At 34.5% G+C, this 20,053-nt stretch overlaps 3 protein-coding genes across 4 annotated transcripts; all 3 read left to right on the top strand.

Moving 5' to 3' along the window:
• Nucleotides 1-642: 642 nt before the first annotated feature.
• On the top strand, nt 643-3,512 carry LOC101221161 (transcription termination factor MTEF18, mitochondrial). Of its 2 annotated transcripts, XM_031884602.1 has the most exons (3): nt 644-828; nt 975-2,821; nt 2,932-3,512. In XM_031884602.1, exon 2 carries the CDS (start codon nt 1,078-1,080, stop codon nt 2,677-2,679), a length of 1,602 nt encoding a protein of 533 aa, XP_031740462.1. In that variant the 5' UTR covers nt 644-828; nt 975-1,077; the 3' UTR covers nt 2,680-2,821; nt 2,932-3,512. The 2 variants fall into 2 exon arrangements, with proteins under 2 accessions (XP_004146406.1, XP_031740462.1); XM_004146358.3 differs by having other exon boundaries at nt 643-2,821.
• Nucleotides 3,513-6,377: 2,865 nt separating this feature from the next.
• On the top strand, nt 6,378-13,120 carry LOC101216254 (zinc finger CCCH domain-containing protein 31). Its single transcript, XM_004146338.3, has 3 exons — nt 6,378-6,755; nt 10,312-10,369; nt 12,136-13,120. The coding sequence occupies exons 1-3, from the start codon at nt 6,683-6,685 to the stop codon at nt 12,920-12,922; spliced, it is 918 nt and encodes a 305-aa protein (XP_004146386.1). The 5' UTR covers nt 6,378-6,682; the 3' UTR covers nt 12,923-13,120.
• A 3,814-nt stretch (nt 13,121-16,934) lies between these two features.
• On the top strand, nt 16,935-19,295 carry LOC101220925 (protein NUCLEAR FUSION DEFECTIVE 4). Its single transcript, XM_004146357.3, has 2 exons — nt 16,935-17,404; nt 18,032-19,295. Exons 1-2 carry the CDS (start codon nt 16,935-16,937, stop codon nt 19,293-19,295), a joined length of 1,734 nt encoding a protein of 577 aa, XP_004146405.3.
• The last annotated feature ends 758 nt before the right edge of the window (nt 19,296-20,053 follow it).

Raw genomic sequence — 20,053 nt, 5'->3', positions numbered from 1 at the left:
ATGTTAAGTTTTTTGGATTGGAAAAGTATATTGTTATATAAGCAAATAAATATTAATATTTGAATATGTGATCATGATATAGAACGAATAGTTTATCACATTATTTAAAATCTTAAATTAATTGTGTTAAAAACATATGCTATACATTCTATCAAATACTGTGAAAATAATATTGAAAGAATAATACTCGTCATGCAGGTAGAAAATTAGTTTTTTCTTTTTTAGGACAAGGAGGATAAAATGAATTATTTTCATGTAAAGATAATACCCCTAATTTACCTCTAATTTGTCGAGAAAAAAAATCGTACTTTGAACAATTTCCATGGTAAGGGTAAATGTGTCATTTCATTCATTTACGGAGTCGTATTAGGTTTAAAACTAAAAGTCATCATGTCTCTTAACCCTTTTGTTTTTAGACTTTTTTTGTTTTGTGGTAATTTCCCAACAAATTACCTCGGGTCGAATGACCTATCAAAATAATTATTTGAGAGTATTTTTGAAACAAAATTTGAAGGATTTCTATATTAAAACTTTTATCTTAATCTAAGTATAAGGTATTTTTTAAACATATTTTTTTGTATACGTAGTGTAGGGATATTTTGAAAGTTTACATCTATTTTCTACCCCGTACTATAAAAAAATTTTAGAGGCATTTTATTTTTGTAAATGAGCCCCCGAAACAAACCTGAAATTCATAGAGCAGCATCGGAGCACTTGTAAAACCTTCTCGTATTCTCAATCTACAAATTCTCAATGGCAAAGCATTAGTATTATCTCATTAGTTTTTTCAATCTCAATCACAGCTGAAGTTCTCAATCTTCCGAAGAGGTACCGTTTGAAATTTTAATTTTTGGTTTATATGTAGCTTGAACTGCATACATTGTGTCTTCTGTCATGTCGTACTTGCAAAACCTCAGAGCACTTTCCATGCTTTCTTCTTCCATTATTGCTGATAGCAAGTTTAACTTTGTTAGAGTCTTGTATTGGCGATTTGGGTTTCCCTCTGTTGCTTCAAACCCTAGATTTTATGGAAATAAAAAGGCTCCTCAAACGGAAGAACATAAAAATTCTGGAGGAATGTTGAATATGCGTAGTAGAAACGGTCGTCGGATTTCTCGGGCCACTATTAAGGAAGCTCAGGCTGCGATGTTGGAGTATTTACATTCTACTCGAGGGATTCAATTTTTCGATGCTGATATTATGAGTAAAAATTCCCCAATCTTTCTTAAAAAGCTTCTAGGAAGAGTTGAACATGAGGGTGATATTGGTCGGTCAATTATTCGATTTTTACGATATCATCCGATTAATGAGTTCGAGCCTTTCTTTGAGAGCGTGGGCTTGCAACCTGCAGAGTATAATGCGTTTCTTCCACGCAATTTGATGTTCTTGAGTGATGATGATTTATTGCTTGAGAACTTTCATGTGTTGTTTAACTATGGAGTTGAACGAAATAAGACAGGGAAGATATATAAGGAGGTAACTCAAATATTTCGGTATGAGTATGGTGTTTTGCTATCCAAGTTAAAAGCATATGAAAAACTTGGTCTCAGCCAAGCTAAAGTCGCTAATATTGTTGTTTGTAACCCCTATCTATTGATTGGTGGTGTTAATGATCGGTTTGTCAAGGTATTAGAAAAATTGGAGAACATTGGATTTGAATTAAGCTGGGTTGAAGAACAACTGACGGATGGTAATTCCTATAATTGGAAGCAAATTCTTGGGTTACTTTTCTGGTTTGAACAGATGGGTTGCGGTAAGGAGAAGTTGGCTGATTTAATCAGCCAACGTCCAGATCTTTTATTGGAGGATTCAGGAAGCAAATCACTTACCTTAATTGGGTTGTTACTGAAAATGGGATGCTCAATGGTCCAGATATGTTCCGTGTTCTTGCAATTTCCTCAAATCCGAGTTGGTGAGTTTGTATCAAATATGAGGCAATGCTTTTTGGTCTTCAATGAAATAAACATGGATGTGCAAGAGATAGGATACCTTTTCAGATCTCGTCCCTTGTTATTGGGATTGTATACTTTGAAAAGGGCTAAAAGCTTGCTTGGTAGCTTGAATGTTGGGAAGCAACGGCTCTGTCAATTTCTTTTAGAGAATCCAGAAGAATTGAAGAACTTGCGAATTGGAAAAAGAGTTCTACGATTACCAGACTCTGGAGAGGTTATGAGATCAAAGCAACAGAAAACTCAGTTCTTGTTGAAATTAGGACTGGAAGAAAACTCAACAGAGATGAAAGAAGCGTTAAAGGTGTTTCGAGGTAAAGTAGCGATACTCCAAGAGCGGTTTGATTGTATTGTGGAAGCTGGCATTGATAAGAAGGATGTTTACAAAATGATTAAAGTTTGTCCACGAATCATTAACCTAAGAAAAGATACAATAGAAGAAAAGATAGATTTTCTTGTAAATAATTTGGAGTATCCTGTTTCATCACTAATAAGCTTCCCAAAATATCTTGCCTTTTCAACTAAATTGGTCGCTCTTAGGTTCTCAATGTATAATTGGCTCAAGGAACAAGGTACAGCCGATCCAATGTTGGCATTGAAAACTATTGTTTCATGTTCGGAATATGAATTTCTAAGACATCATGTGAATCGTCATCCCAGAGGCATGGAAGTTTGGGAGAACTTGAAGAGAGAGATATATTCAGATTCTATGGTGTCTCCGGCTCATTAGATCAAATTTTATTTTCACATACTCTTTATAGCAATCGATAGCCAATTGCTTCATAGCTGCTATTCTACAAGTTTTTCAATACTCATGGAATTCAGGGCTAATCTGCTGTGAAGTTTATGGAAAATTGTCTCATTTTCACAAAGTAAGTTAGCATGCTAAATTGTTTGTTGCTCACAACACCATCGGAACTTCCATTCCATCCGAATTCAGTTATTTCCTATTATGAACCTTTACCTTGTTAACCATTTACAGGTTTTGGTGGTCTTCTTGGGGGAGTGTAACACAACATTGTTTTGCACATTATTCAAGTTTCTTTTAACTTAATATTTACAAATCCTGGAAAGTTGGGCATTCTTTTATGGCAGAGGATGAAAGCCTAGGGAAAGAGATCATACTCAGAGAATACACCCGACACCTCTCCTAATTTCAGTGTTAAAGGAAGAAAGTCTAGGGAAAGAGAGAACGATAACTTCTCTTTCTTCTTGCCCAGATAGGGAATAACTATAGAAAGAGAGCATTATATCTCTCATTCTATCAATGATCAAGTCTGTGATGGCAATTATTTTTAGTATTTACGGTAGTTTTTCTATTTATGCATGGCGAGCATATTATTGATGTCTACGTTTCTAAATGTATGTCGATAAACACATTCTGTATATGTCGTAGTTTGTAACTATTTATTTAACAGACAGAATTTGAGCTTTCTGAATATGTTTACTTAGAGGAAGGATATGCCTAGAGATCGATCTGTCGCAATTGCAAGCCCTGTTTGTATTTATGTTGTGGCAATTCATGACATACTAGAAATCTAATATTTTTCCTTTTTGGGTAAACCTCATCTGTTTTGGTCATTTTCTTTTTACATCGTTGTATAATATAGTTTGCTTGAAACTAATATTGAATTGGCTTTGGGGTAAATAAGAGGTGAGAGTTTGATAAGGGTTAAAACGTCAATAGTCACCTACCTATGTGTTTTCTTGACACTAAAATGTTGTAAGGTAAAGTGGATTGTTTTGTGAGATCATCATCCAACTACAATATAATTAAAAAAGTAAATTTGTATAGATCTATAGTTGCCCCAAATCTCAATTGCTTTCTCGTTTCTTCGGGCATTTGACATGGTAAAACTACTCCATTGTAGCAGCCTCCTCTGCTTTCTCTATTAGAGGGGGACTTTTTTTTCTTTTTAAATTATAATTGGAGAGTTTTATGGATATATACTTGATTCCTTTGCTTATTATTTATGTGGTATAAAGCATAAATTAAATGAGATGAAATTCTTGTGTGTCACATAATTATTTAAGTTGCATCTCTAGACAGAGAATTTAGAGACCTGTGTTAGATGAAATTATGGATACCTTTGATTTAAGTAACTTTCAAGTTTGTGTGGAATGTATCAAGGAAAAACCTTATCTCTCTAGTGTGACGTACTAAAGACTTGTAGCATATATCCTTGATACTAGTACGTTGATAGCTAAAACACTTTATGAGTTATGGACATGGAAGAAACCTAGTATTGGGCACCTGTACGTTTGGGGTTGTTAGTTGAGGCTAGGTCTTATAGGCCTAACGAAAGAAAATTGGACTCAAGAACCATTAGCTACTATTTGCTAGGTATTCTAAACAATATAGAGCTTCAAGTTTTATGATTCCACTTTGAGATCATTATTTGAGACAAGGAATGTCAGATTCCTCGGAGGATGTTAGTGTAGGGAAAATAACATAAGAAAAGTTATCTTAGATGACAGCAGATGACATTTAAAAAGCGAAAGGATAGGAAAATTTTTATAGAACTTTTTCTTAAATTAATTTGAGATTTTTAGAAATACCAATACATTCATACTTGCTAGAAAATAATTATTGGTTAAGCATGCTTGACATAAAAATTATAGAATTACGAAGAAATTGAAACTTACTTCCGTTGTTGAGTTTGAATCTACAAAACGTCAGTTGTGAAGTTACTAGCAATTGAACCTTTCTTATTCTCTAAGTAAGAGAGGTTTGACTTGTAAGAACCAATTGAATTTTGGTAATAAAGTAGGAGATAATTTTTTCTTTCTTTTTTAGAGATCACATAGAGAGTTCGTTCGTTCATCTCAAACTTTGTTACCTACCTTTCATTTTCTTGCTTGCCTTCGCATGCAGGTCGTGACACAAAACCCTTGGCCATGTGCCCAGCATAGGTCGCTTAGCACACCACTAACCTCTTTCTCCACCAACACACAAGGCACACGACAACCCTGGGCTTATGGGACACATGCATGTGAGGTGTTAGGCAAGCGATCAATTGAGCGTGCGACACACGCCGTACGTGAGGTTAACATGCAGCAAGATTAGGCAAGCCCTCCAAGCACAACTAACCCCCTACTATCCATGCCTGCACTCCAACCTATGTCAATGGATGATTTTTGTAGTTTTTGGAATTTCTAAGTTAATTTGTGGTATTTTCATGATCAAAAGGAATTAAATGGACTTATTTTCCATTATTTTAGGTAGGGGTGTAAATGGGTTGGAGGACAATCTTAACAAAACCCATATTTTTGGGTTGGTAACCCGAATTACCTAAATTGTATTACCAACCCAAAGCAACCCAACACTTAAATTAAAATATTTGTTGAGTTGGGTTGTAGAGTTATATTATTTTTTTTTAAAGGTGACTTTCAAATTTAAACGATCGTGTAGATCATGATACACGATTTAGGGCCTTAGTTGCACCGAGATGAAAGAATTCTTCCTTTAATTACTGAATCCCGAGCCTTAGTTGCATTGAGATGACTTGAAATGAAAGTTTGCCTTTAATTTATTCGATCTCGGGTATACAATGCCTTGGTGAGATGTCTCAAGATGAAAATATAAAAAATGCCCCATTATTTAATTGGCACCAAATGTCCGTAATATATTTGGTAAATGATCGTTTAGATTTGACGTACGTTTAGATTTGGATTTAGATTTTTTTCAAGATTCTTTGCAGATTTGACTATTTTTTTGTATACGATCATTTAAACTTGAGTAGCCAAATCTAAATAATTTTTTTCAAAATTTTTTGGTAGACCATCGTTTAGATTTGATCGTTCGATCAAATCTGGAAAGTCAAATCTCAACGATTTTTTTAAAGGATTTTTTTTGTACATGATTGTTTAAATTTTCGTTTATATTTGATACACGATCGTTTAAATTTGGCTATCCAAGTTTAAGATTATTTGTATGATGATATAGATCTGACTATTTTTTTATCTTTAGATTTGGTTATCCAATAATCAACCATATTTTATATTTGGAATTAAATGAAAATAAGAGAGGAAGGAAAGAAAGAATGAAAAGTAATGACAAACTTAAAATATAAAAAATGACAATTTTGAGTTTGTCGTAAATATTTAGTCGTAAATATTTGGTGGGTGTTATATTTACAAAAATTAATTTTTTTATTTTTATTTTTGAAAACATGAATAAAACTTAAGTAACTTCCTCAAAATTTAAATAAAAGAAGGAAAAGAAAAAAAGAAAAAGAAAAGCAAAATGACATTTGGGTTTGGCGGGCAAAAGTAAGAGGAAAGAAATGAAAATTTGGAGTAAGCTTATAGGGAGCGGAACCCAACGGCAAGAATTAGGCAATTTGAAACAATAATTTCAAAATCCGCCCACAATTATTTTGAGATTTTAATATAAAAATTTATTTCATATTTTATTAATATCCTCCGGGCTTCACCGTTCTCCGCCAATTCCCAATCTCTCTAATTTTTCTCCATAGCTTTTTTAAAAACCTCAATATCCCGTTCTCCACCATAACCCCCTCCGACACTAGGGTTAGGGTTTTTTCCACTTCTTTCTTCTTCTACTTCTTCTTCTTCTTCTTCTTCTTCTTCTTCTTCTTCTTCTTCTTCTTCTTCTTTTCAATTTTTTCTTTTCACTTCCTTCGTTTCTCTAATCTCTGCAACCGTTTGTTCACTCCTTGCTTTTCTCTTGTCGATTTACTTTTCTCGATCTCGATCTGTGCTTCTCTTCAATGGATATGCGCAAGCGAGGGAGGCCCGAAGCTGCCTTCAATTCTAATGGTTCATTTAAGAAGCATAAGCAAGGTTCGTTTTTCTATATTTTAATTTTTTTTTATTAAAAACAAAAAGCTTTTAGTCCATGCTTTGTATGGTTGCTTATAGGAGGGAGGAGAGACAAATTATGTGCTTGGTCATTGCTTTGTTTTGTTCAATGTAGGGGGAGATATGATTGCTGGTTTCTGTTTATTATCCTTTTCTTTTCTTTTCTTTTCTGTAGTTAGAATTGTCGCTTTTACTGTCTTAGTGGATCATCTTGCATTTGTTTCTATGGATTGTTGAGTTGGATTACGAGAATTACTGGCTCCATGTGTTCGTGCTTGTGGTTTACCCTTATAATTGCGTTTATCCAATTTTATCTTTATTGTTTATTTTTCTTTGTTTAAACTAGAGATGACTGGAAATACTCCCTTAGCAAGTGGATCTGCTTCCAGTAGTTCAAGGTGGTTATTATTTGTAGGTTATGCGACTAAGGGAAAGGTCTGTTATCACTAGTGGTGAAATAGGAAAGTGAGTAATTGGACAAATTTTAGAACTATATCTGTTGGTCATGATTTTTGGGACCATTTTAGGGTTTTTGGTCTTCATTGTCATTCTTTAACAAAGTGTCCCATTGGGCTCACGATCAACCATTAATACTTGACTAATTTTTCCAGTAGTCTGTTGGGATTGTTGATGAAAAACAAAGAATCGGGGAGGAAGATACCCTGCCGTATACCTCTTGTCTTGATGCAAGTATTCTACTCCTTGGACTAGTAGCTAGCATTTCTAATGCTTGCTTTGTCTCAAATTTTCTATTTGTTGCGAACTTGAAATTATCGTTAACAGAATTCCTATCAGTTCAATCTCTCCTTTCTTTTATTTTATGTTCTACTGAAGTCCTTATTCACCATTTGGGGGCATTCAGTTGTATGTTGTTTTATCTCTTATTCTTGGCTATTACTTTCAAGCCAGTTAGTAAGAGATAACATGTGGCTTTTAACACTCTAGGATTTTTGTGACTTAGAAGTACTGGTCACCATTCATCAACGTGCTTGTTATCATACTAGGAGCTATCTGTAAACCAGGTTCTTGGTGATTATTTATGTACTGGCTTGGTTATTCCAACTGATACAGTCCATCTCTAAGGAACTACTTTCAGCAGAATCTCCCCCGAAACTTGGTCCTTAACCACACAAAATTCAGGGTGAAACTCAACATGAACATTATTATCACGAGCAAGTTTAGGTACACTAAAAAGATTCTTGGCAATTGTAGGAACACATAAAACATCATTTAGTTTCAGATAGTCATTCTTAAAAACAAGATTCGATGTCCCTAATCGAGATATAGGCAGTTGTGGACCATTACCAACAATAATTCGCTCATTACCTGCATAGTCAACTGGGGAATTCAAGGAGTTTTGATAGGCTGTAATGTGATTCAATGCACCACTGTCAGCATACCAGTTCAGATTTGCCACAACTTCAGGATTAGCAACAGAAGAGTTTGCAACTAGGGCAGTAGGATTAGTGTATTGACCTTGGTTTGGAGTATAATTCGACTCAACTCTGTAATGAGTTTGCTTTGGATTATTAATCTCCTTGTTAAAGTGGAAGAAACAGACTCCTGCTGTATGACTTAAGTTCTCCATACACTTGGCATGTTGGATGTCTGGTAGACGCATTGTTGCAACGCCCACGACCACGGCCCTGTTCTCTAAAGGATGGGTTTGAATTTTTGAACATTTGTTTTGATTTTGTCGATTCTGATATGATCCTCCACTTGAATGGGATCCACTTTGTACCATAGTAACAGATGCAGCATTACTATTAATAGAAAGAGAGATTAGACAAACCAGATTTCAACCTGAGTTGATACTCCAGCCGAGCTTCATAGGCAAGCAAATCAGACTGCATATCAGTCCATGAAATGTCATATTTACCTTGGACTGATATACCTACTGGATATACACTTCATCAAGCCCTGCAAGAACCTGAGAAACAAGATTGCTGACTAAAACAGGGCTACTGGCGAGGGCCAAACCATCAAAATACTTTTTCATTCGTGTAAAATACTCATTCATTTTTTACTATTCTTTGCGAGAAGTATAAAAAAGACATTTGAGATAGTCAATTTCAGAACTATATTGCATTCCAAAGAGCACTTGTACAGCAGCCCATAAATTTTTAGAAGTTTGAAAACCCATTCCATTACCTGTATTGCAATCGCTTGGGTGATTGAGTTGTATATCCAACCCAAAATTAATTGATCAAGAGCAACCCAGGCTTCATATTCTGGGTTTGGAATCTTCTCAGTTAGAACACCAACCGATGCAAAGGAGCCCTCACCTGGAGTGCTTTCTCGATTCACAACTCTAGTAATGGTCCTACACATGGTTTTTCTCCGGTCAGATGACCTTCCCAATGGTAGCTGCCTAAAATATGCCAAACAAGATTTGCCACAGTGGAAATTCTATCCATCTTGATAACCGTAATTTGATTCAAAAGTTAGTTCTGAGGAGGAGGACCAGATATGCACTGGGTGCAGCAATAGAGCTAAAGGTAGATCGACTTGAATGAGCCATTTGAGGCTCTGATACCAACTTAAGTTCCAGAGAAGAAGAAATAACTTGGAGAAGAATTTTTTTCTCTTTCACTATATTGCAACTTGTATTTTCTCTAATGAAATACAAAGGAGAGGTCGGTTTAATTGATAAACAAAGAGAGTAATTACATGAATAAAGAATGAAGAGTATTATCACAGAAAACTATATACGTGCCAACATCCTATTGAGTAAAGCATAACAGACTGGAAACCGTGAAGCTTCTATAGAATGGAATACCCAGATTTGGCTGGGAGAATCCATGTTGCCTGCCACATGTTGCTGACTCACTGTTTTGACTGGTCTGTTTCTTACTAGAATGGTCCTCAATAACCATGTCATTAGATGAGTAACTTAGCCTACCAGCATTTTTGAGTTATATATGCATCTTAGGAGATATGAGTTGAATATGGAAAGGAAAGTTTGAAGAATTGTGACTTAGAACTCAAGGACACAGTTGTATAACCCATAGAATAGATCTTGTTCAAGCAAGGTCGCAGTTCAAGAATTATGACTTTAAGAACAGTTCGTTTGCTACCGTATTCTAAAATTTTTTATATCATCTTTATATATGGTCAACAATCAAGATACCCTTAGGATCAAGACAAAAGTTCAAAAAAAATTTTGGCTATAAGTTTATTATATCCTTAGGTTAGTCATTTGGACTATATAGAAGGCTTAGAATGGAGGGTTAAAATATTTTATCTACCATTGATAAGATTCAGTTTTAGGTGGGGTTTCCCCTCCCTGTCCCCTTTTATTTGATGTTGGGTCATTTTGTATTTATTACAATTTTAGGTGACCTTGAAATCCAACTGAAACAGTGGACGTTACCCAATTCATATATTAAGAATGTTACCCTACATTAACAGAAAGCTACAAATTATTTAGTAATGTGTTAGTTGCCTAAATAATTTAAATGTAAAGATGTATTAAAGTGTTAGAGTAAAAATCTTAACAAATTATAACTGAGAAAGAACAATTAATGTTTTGCAACAGAATTGGAGTCCTTATCAACTGTAGGGAGCAAATCGAAGCCATGCACCAAGTTTTTCAGGTTCATATCTTACCTACCTAAATAAGTACTTGAACTGTATATTATCTTTCCCTAACGATCTAAACTTGCTGTAAGAATTTAATTGATCACGAGTTTCAAATTAAAGCTGAGTGATTGTGCTTCTGAAAACTGGGAACACAGGTATAAACTATTACTCTAAGCCTTCAACCAAGGGAATAAAATTTTAAAACTGAACTTATTAGTGAGTTTTAGAGTTTTAGAAATTTTCTCAATTATTACAAAACTCGGAGGCTCTCTTTCTCAGTTTTCAGCATATTTTGCTCTACAGAAGAAATATGATCTCATTCTGGTTGATTCAAACTTAGTTTCATCATCTTTTTTTACTTTTAGTTTATTAGTATTTTCGTTTGGTCCAGTTCTATTTTATTAGCTGAAGTCCATTGTTGCATTTATCTTTATAATGCAGTTTGGAGCCTTAATTTCATCTATATATCTCTTATCTGAAAAGAGATGACTTGTCTTCCTTTTCCCCCTGTCACTTAAACAGTTTTACAATATGTTTTTAGAAAACAACTAAAATATTTTGTAGAATAGTCACTTTAAACAGCCCTTCGTTGGAACTGATGGAAGCTGTTCCTAAAAATGGAAAAGAATAGAAAATAGTTCTATAAAATTTTTAGAATAACTTCTAAAATATTTTGTAGAATAGTCACTTAAACAGTCTTTTGTTGGGACTGATTGGAAGCTGTTTCTAAAAGTAAAATCTTGCTTCTTTGAATGAGAAAGAGTGAACTGTACAATTTAAATGTTGGTCGTGGTGGGTTTTTAAATTTAATTTTTAAAACAAAAATTAATATTGTCGTCATCATCACTATCACCATCATCATTTTTTTTTTGTTCTTCTATCCTATCCCCTGTTTAATTCTTAAAAATGATTTGATCTTATAAAGAAAAGATTTTGGTAACACGTTGTGGGGAGGCATTGTTCTGACAGTAAAAGAGGATGGGGTCTTTAGCATTAACAAGAAGTTAGGGTCTGATGGAAGAGGATGTTGATTGCTAAAGATTGCCAAGTAAAGTGCCAAAGACAAAAAGTGGTCTTTTGGGGGAAGCTCGAATATTATTTCCATTCTGTAGAGTCCCAAGAGGGTTTCTTTCATCGTGTTATCTTTCTATGTCATTTGTTGATTTCTCTTGACAAGTTTTTGTCTTAGCTGAAATATTGTCTTTTTCTTTGTAATTCTCTATTTATTTATTTATTTTTATTTCATTCTTAGTGGATTTGGTATCTTTTAAGCATTAATCTCTATTCATTCATCAATAAAAAGTTGCATTTCTTGTTTAGAAAAATTTTAAAAAATAAATAAGATATTCCAGGAGGTTTAGGGTTATGATCTATTTGCTAATTCATTTCTAGTGGGGCTATTTCTTACAAAAAGGCTGTTTATAGTTTCTTTTTCAATATAGTGGATTTCTTTTTGTTTGTTTCGTTCTAAAAGTTTCTTTCTTGACATGGAAGAAAGTTGTATTTCAACACAACCCTGAATATCATAGATTTGCAATATGCATTTGTTTGATGCCACTTCTCAATAATATACAACTTCTTGAAGTATTTGGGCTTTTAGCAAGAGGAAAAGATGATATTACCTTATGGCAAAAGATATGCATGCGATTTCATGTGAAATTGGATTTCTCTTGTGTATTGTTTGTACTGTCTAATGAGTGGCAGTCTTTAGATTTATGAATTTCTGTGGGATCCTGCTTTGATCTTTACCAATGTGTTATTTTATCATCTTGGATTTCAGTACTGCTGGTTGCCCATTTGGTGAAAGCTGCCACTTCTTGCACTACGTTCCTGGTGGTTATAATGTTGTAGCCCAAATGATGAATCTTGCTCCTGTTGGTGCTCAACCATCTAGAAATATAGCTGCCCCACCTTCTGTTACTAATGGCGGGCCCTCTGCTCCATCCCAAGTCAAAACTCGCATGTGCAACAAGTACAACACTGCTGAAGGCTGCAAGTTTGGTGATAAATGCAATTTTGCTCATGGAGAGTGGGAACTCGGGAGGCCTAATCCTCCATCTCATGATAATCCTCGTGCTATGGGAGGAGGTGGAGGTGGAGGTGGAGGAGTACATATGGTTGGTCGTATGGGTGGTCGAATGGACCTGCCACCGCCGGGTCCTGCTGCAAGCTTTGGCGCTTCAGCTACTGCAAAGATCAGTATAGATGCCTCCCTTGCTGGAGCGATCATTGGCAAGGGTGGGATCAACTCCAAACAGATTTGTCGTCAAACGGGTGCGAAACTCTCCATCAGGGACCATGAATCGGATCCGAATCTGAGGAACATCGAACTGGAGGGCACTTTTGAGCAAATCAATGAAGCAAGTGCAATGGTGAGAGAGCTAATTATCACAGTTTCGATGGCAGGACCGGGTAAAGCATCTGGCGGGATGGGAGGAGGTCCTGCACCAACAGGTAGCAACTATAAAACAAAGCTATGTGATAATTTTGCGAAAGGTTCTTGTACTTTTGGTGAGAGATGCCATTTTGCGCACGGGGCTGCTGAGTTACGCAAGTCTGGAGTATGATTAAGTCCCCGATTTTGTCTAGTTTTTATTAAAAGGAAGTTTTGCATTGAAGCGTTCAATCAACACGAGTGCGGTATTTGTAGTTGGGTTCAGGTCCTTCTGTTGTAGCTTTATGAGAGTATCTCTTTGGCATTCCTTGATTAGAAGATAATTAAGTTATTAATTCTTATGATTGCTAATCATTTTCATTGCCCATTACATCGCATCATATGTTCACATAATTTACATAATCTGCTTAACATTTGTCTCTTCCAATCCTTCAAGAGCAATTAACAAAATACTCTACTTAACAACTTTACTACCCTAAACTAATTTTTACACGTTTATAAATTAAACTTGATTATAGTTCTTCTCAGGCATTATATTTTTTTACAACTCCAGCTATAAACATATGTGCCTCTTGTTGCCCTACTAGCTCAACCTATAAACTAACACCAACTGTTTGTTTATTTTCATGAGATAGCTCTTCCACCCAGTCTACTACTGGAGCTTATTACGTTATTGTCTTATGCAAATACAGATAATGTACTTTTAAGAAATCTTCATAAACTATGAAAAACAATCCAATGATTTTCACCAAGATTACGTGGGTACTCAATCTACTCACAATATATGTAATATTAACTCTAATATAATGTATTAGAAAACATAGTGCTTCATATAATCTCTGCACATTTATATTTGTGAAAAATATTATCTTTCCAAGTTTTCTTTAAGACTTATACTAACATCATGAAGTCTTCTCACTACTCAAGTGTAGTCAAAATAATCATATATACTTATCAAAATAATCAAATATACTTAACAATTTTTCAACATAGTGTAATTGACATAGATGACAATCTATTTTTAAGTTTTCCTTATCTTAACAATAAGTAGTAAATCAATCTCACTTAAAGCTTCATTTCAAATTGTGAGGATAGAAATAACTTTGTATTCGTAATTACATATAAGTTTGTACCTAAGATAAATATATCATCAACATATAAATAGATAATCACACCATCAACTCTAAACAACTTTGAGGAAATACATGTATCAAAAATTCATTTAAAAATGTCACACCCTACTTAACTTATGACGATATATATATGATGAGAATAACCCTCGAGTGTACAATAAAATAATGTTGTATCTATTATAGCATTTTAAAACCATCAAATGAAATGGCTTTCAAGCTTTAACTTATATCTAAATTATTAAAGTTTGCTCAAATATATAATTTAGTCTCTGATTCTTAACTTTTCTATTTTGTCCTTTATATATTGATTATTTCACTCAAGTCTTTAATATCATAGAAAGTTAAAGTTAACTATCAAAATCTTGAACGTATATTATCATATTTATTGTTTATATACCCATAAGGAAAATTGAGTGATAGACAAAATTAAGAAGAAAAAACAAGAGAGAGATAACGAGTAATGTCTAATACGACGAGTATTTATGCATTTTGAAAGGACAAGTGGTGGAAGGTTAAACAAATAATATCACATTTGTTTTTATTGCCGGCCGACATGTCGTCTCTTTCTTCAACGTTTATCGATCGGACAAAAGAAAAGAAACACTGTATCCATTGATTATAAAAAGTCCAAGTAATTGCGTCAAACTTAATCACAATTACTTTTCTCCCTCTTGCATTTTAATTATCATAATAGAATATTTAGCAAAATATCAATCAACTACCTCACTTTGACCATCAATGTTTTCTTTTAAACGTAGCTTATAAAATTAACTCCACGTTTGGTATCAATTTTGAACTATTAGAGGAACAATTTTTGTCACACGCATCTTCCTATTACGGCAACTGATTTTACATAATTTCAAAGCATTTTTCGAGTTATTTTAAAAGTCATAAAAGAAATTCTAGTCATTTTAAAATCACTTCCAAACATATCGTAAATAGTTGACTTTGAATTAAAATAATTATTCCACATTCATGATTTTAGTGTTTTTATTGTGGTGTCCTCTAAATGATAAATTTCGTCTTCTATGTAAACCGCTATGATGTTCAATTAATATGAACCTGTTGTTGCACTTCAATAGAGTTAAGTGTCGTAGTAGGAAAACTTGCCAAATAGAAGCATGCTAACAAATTAGTTTAATCATGGATCTCGCTACTTACCCTAAAGTAGGAAAAGAGTAAATTTCATCTTGTGTAATTATGTTCCAAGCTCCCAACTCGGTCTTATCTCCAAAATGATAAGCTTATTGAGTCGGAGATCTAGCTACTCTCACTCGTACATAATACACTTAGGATTAAGACTAAGTTACCTAGGTCATCTTAATGAAATAGAAATCTTACGAGTTAACAAGGTTACATCTAGTGGTTACTATTTCACGGTTCGGTCTTATGCAAACTCATTGCATATGATATCCTCACTCACATTTCAACTACGTGAACACGTTGGATCATTGCGTTTTTATCAAATACAAAGTGAGAAGTATCCATAGTGTTACCAAGATAAGGTACCCAACCTTATCCCTATACTAAAGACCCTTTAAGTTGATTTCGAACATTGGCCCCTCTATGTCTCTACATATTGTACACTACTTATGAAACAACTTAGGATGTGAGTTTATTGGATTTGGGTTATTAAGACAAAACTAATAATATAATCAATAACAATTATTACAATAATAAAATTTTATTAACAACTGTCAATGGATTATATTTACAATCTACGAGTTTGGATACATATATCCCAACATAATGACCAGATCGTACGTTCGATGGGTTGAATTATGTAGTTGGAGAAAGAAATACGAATAATAAACCACAACACCATGTTGAAATGATGTGAAATTGTCTCACCCGACCACATGAATTCTCTTTGAATCACACGAATTTTTTCGTCATGTAGCAAATATGTGGAGGAACATCGCCACCAACTCCTCAACATCGTCGACTTTCGTCAACATTAGTCCAGCGATAGTCCTAAGTATATGGCACATAATGGCGAAACATCTTCGGTCCATTCTCGTACTTTCCCAACACACTAGGTCTGACACATGAATCATACGAAAATAAGCTAACCGCCTAATCCTATGCCAAGTGTCATGCCGTATATGGGGTATCCTCTTTATGCCATTTTGTAACAACTCCAACATTAGCCGTAATTAACGTGGGGATGTTATGAACGCATATAGTATGGATGCAAATTTGTGTTCGTTCATCCATAAGAAAGTCTATATCAACATCCTGTTGGAAAGAAACTTCACGAAATTGTTAAAAAAGAAATTGGCTAACCTAATCACATATAACTTTGACTATAGGTCTAGCATAATTTACCTATGTAAAATTTTGAAGGGCTCCTTGAAACAAATCGTGTAAGAAACATACAAATGAAAACAATTTTGCGAAGTTGCACATAGTTTCCAAAAGCTTTAGAAGAATTTTTTTTAGATTGTGTACATGATTTTGTTATAATTTCTTTTAGGATGTGCAAATGAGTTCGTGATTATAGGCAATTTGACTATAGGCAATTTGACCAACAGGCAACCTGATTATAGGCAATTTGACCAGTACACGAGTTGATTGGTAGGAAATTTGACCACTACATGATCTGACTATAGAAGGTGTTCTGACCCGTCAATATACTAATACACTAGGCGAGATACAAGACAAGAAAACACGCGTTCTATCTAAACCCATTATGTCTAGGCATTAAGGCTTCTCAACGTACTACTTCTACAAGGCAACTTACACAAACACTAGCTCAAGAATTGACACGATTTTTTTACCTCAACGAGGTCAGAGGTTTTTTATCCTCACTAGACGCTTGAAAAAAAATGAAAATTTTCCATTCTTTTAGGGAAAAAAAAAGATACAATCGTATTTGCAATTATTTAGATCTTACTAGCTACATATATACTATACTATAATAAATAAATGAAAATTTAGATTGAACTAAGCAAATGTTTATTATAGTCAAAACATCGCTCTATATATAAGAGACGATCCTCCATGTGTGTACACATTCAATATCAACTAAGTGCACTAAAATCATAAACAATGGCAGAGGAGGCGTTGGCGGCAGTGACTGGTTTCTTGCACAAGCTTTTAACCGGACGGTGGTTAATGTTATTTGCATCACTAATAATCATGGCAATGAACGGATCAGGCTACATGTTCGGCCTCTACTCCAACCACATCAAATCTGTTTTTGGCTATGATCAATCGACTCTTAATTTGATCAGTTTTTTTAAGGACTTGGGTGCCAATCTTGGGGTGGTTTCCGGCCTCCTTTACGAGGTGGCACCACCGTGGCTGGTTCTCTCGGTTGGCGCCATCCTTAACTTCTTCGGTTACTTCATGTTATGGTTGGCGGTTTCTGGCCGTACCGCTGCGCCGGGGTTGAGGTTGATGTGTGTTTACATGAGCGTTGCTGCTAACTCATTGTCTTTTGGTAATACGGCGGCTTTGGTTACTTGTCTTCGCAACTTTCCTCTTCATCGTGGTTGTCTTCTTGGCCTTCTCAAAGGGTATAATACTCAACACTCATGAACTTATCATAATTTTTCTTTCCCATCTTTTTCTTTCCAACATCATTTTGTGTGTGTGTTTTTAAGAGAGGATCATATATCTTATTCTAATATCTTGCAATTATTGTTTTCTTTTATATTTATGTTTAGTTTCAGCAAAATCGATTTTGTATCCGTTGAATTTTGAAGTTATAGAGGTTTATTTTTGTTGAATTAAAAATAAATTGTTAATTTTGTATGCATTCAATATTAAATTTTTAATTTTGTATCTAATCAAATAGATATATTTGAATGGAGGTTGAATAGGTTAATTATTACATCCAAATTTTAAATTGTGTTATATAGAGCATATGGAGCTTTTAAAAATTTGTTATATATCAAAAGTTCTATCATAAACAAAATAAATAAATAAAAGCTTAAAAGACTGATTTGACACCTTTTAAAAGTTTATATATGTACCATATAGTTACAATTAAAATTTGTCCATCAAACACATTAAAGTCTTGGGTTTACTGCCATAAAATTGAGAGTCTAAAGAGTTAGCTATTTTATAGTTTCAAAATTTTAAACACCAATGTGAATTTTAAAACTAAGAAACAAAATTTGTAATTTTATCGTTAAATACAGGTACATAGGTTTAAGTGGTGCAATAATGACACAACTTTACCATGCCATGTATGGAGAGGACAACCCAGAAGGCCTTATTTTGATGATTGCTTGGCTCCCATCAGCCATTTCATTAGCTTCCCTTCCATTCATTCGACTTATAAACTCCAACAACAACCAAAGAAATGACCTCAAACCATTCTATAACCTTCTTTACATATCCCTCGCCCTTGCTGCTTCTCTTCTTGCCATTATTATCCCTCAAACTAAAACTCACTTCTCTAAAACTGACTACATTGCTGTTGCTTCTCCCATCGTTCTCTTTCTCCTCCTCCCGCTTGCCGTCGTCGTAAACCAAGAACTCACCCTCCACAATCACCCACCTCCAATAACGTCAATACTAGTACAATCACCGTCACCACAGCTAACAACGATGTCAAGGAGTAGTAACTGGTACAAAAACATCTTCACGGGGCGACCAATGCTCGGAGACGACCACACCATCTTGCAAGCGATTTTGAGTGTGGATATGGCAATTCTATTTGTGGTGACGACGTGCGGTGTTGGCGGAGCACTGACGGTGGTTGACAACGTTGCACAAATAGGTGCTTCGTTAGACTATCCAACACGTAGCATTTCGAGTTTCGTGTCACTAATGAGCATTTGGAACTTCCTAGGACGTGTAATGGCAGGTTACGTATCTGAATTTCTTTTGATCAAGTACCGACTCCCTCGGCCGTTGATGCTCACATTTGTAATACTACTATCTTGCATTGGCCACATTATGATTGCGTTTGGAGTACCAAACTCTCTTTATTTTGCATCCATCATCACTGGATTCTGCTTGGGAGCGCAACTTCCATTAACGGCCACAATCATATCTGATCTCTTTGGATTGAAACATTATTCGACGTTGTACAATGTGGGATCAGTGTCAAGCCCAGTTGGGTCTTACATTTTCAATGTTAGATTGGCGGGTAGGATTTATGATAGAGAGGGGGAAAGGCAAAGGAATGTGATGAGAAATGTGTGTAAAGGAGTGAGGTGTTATAGGGTTAGTTTTATAATAATCATAGGGGCTTGTGTTTTTGGTAGTTTGGTTTCGGTTATTTTGGTGCTTAGGACAAGAAATTTTTACAAAGATGACATATATGCAAGGTTTAGAAAGGGAGAAGAAATTAAATCACCACTACAAGACACTACCACTACTACTACTACTTTTTCCCTCTCACATCTACAAGTTGCTACAATGAAACCTTTGAAATGTATCACTTTTACTTCCTAATTAATAATATGGCTTTTCTTTTTTTTACTTTCGTTTTCTATGGGGCTTTCTTTTTCTCTTCAATATGATGCACCAAATACAAAAGATCCATTTTAATTTTTTTTCAAATTGTTATTTGGTTTTGTTGAGGATCGTGTGTCAAATATAGAAGATCTTGAAAATAATTGTTTGGGATATAATTGGGTAGTCAAATCTAAAAGATTATATACCAAAAATAGCAAAATCTAATCTAAGCGATCATGTATTAAAAAATCTTGAAAAAAAAATCATTTACATTTGGTTATCTAAATTTAAACGATCAAGATTCAAATCTAAACGATCATGTATTAAATAATCTTGAAAAAATGATAGAAATTAGACGTGCACGACATAAACTGAATCGAAATTCAATCCTAATTGCGTTAATTAACGAGTAAACTCTAAACTGAAAAACAAATTGAAATTAGGGTTTTGAGAATACTTACAATCAGAGCTTCGATTTTTTCGAACAACTATTAAGGTTGACCTACTATCCTCCATACTCAAAACCAGATTGTAGGACCTGTTGGATGAAAGAACCGGGAGAAAGAAAAGGATGGAAATTAAAGAAAACTTGGCTTTCGAAAATTCTTTTTTCTTTCTTCTATAAATTTAGAAAGAAAAAAAGATTTTATCTCTTGAAAGAACCCAACTTGAAAAGTAACCCAATCAGATGAGTTCAAAGCCCTATTTATAAGAAAATTTTCTTGCCCTATTTATAAGAAAATTTTCTTGCAAAA

Source organism: Cucumis sativus, chromosome 4 (assembly GCF_000004075.3).
Source record: "Cucumis sativus cultivar 9930 chromosome 4, Cucumber_9930_V3, whole genome shotgun sequence".
In the NCBI taxonomy this organism is placed as follows: Eukaryota; Viridiplantae; Streptophyta; class Magnoliopsida; order Cucurbitales; family Cucurbitaceae; genus Cucumis; species Cucumis sativus.
This window is presented reverse-complemented; position numbering and strand designations above follow the sequence as displayed.

Bases quoted from the DNA above. Each gene is read 5' to 3' on its own strand.
- LOC101221161 (XM_004146358.3), top strand. From the start codon at position 895: ATGTCGTACTTGCAAAACCTCAGAGCACTTTCCATGCTTTCTTCTTCC.
- LOC101216254 (XM_004146338.3), top strand. From the start codon at position 6,683: ATGGATATGCGCAAGCGAGGGAGGCCCGAAGCTGCCTTCAATTCTAAT. The intron at 6,756-10,311 runs GTTCGTTTTTCT...GTTTTGCAACAG, and splicing joins ATTTAAGAAGCATAAGCAAG to AATTGGAGTCCTTATCAACT. The intron at 10,370-12,135 runs GTTCATATCTTA...CTTGGATTTCAG, and splicing joins CCATGCACCAAGTTTTTCAG to TACTGCTGGTTGCCCATTTG.
- LOC101220925 (XM_004146357.3), top strand. From the start codon at position 16,935: ATGGCAGAGGAGGCGTTGGCGGCAGTGACTGGTTTCTTGCACAAGCTT. The intron at 17,405-18,031 runs GTATAATACTCA...CGTTAAATACAG, and splicing joins CTTCTTGGCCTTCTCAAAGG to GTACATAGGTTTAAGTGGTG.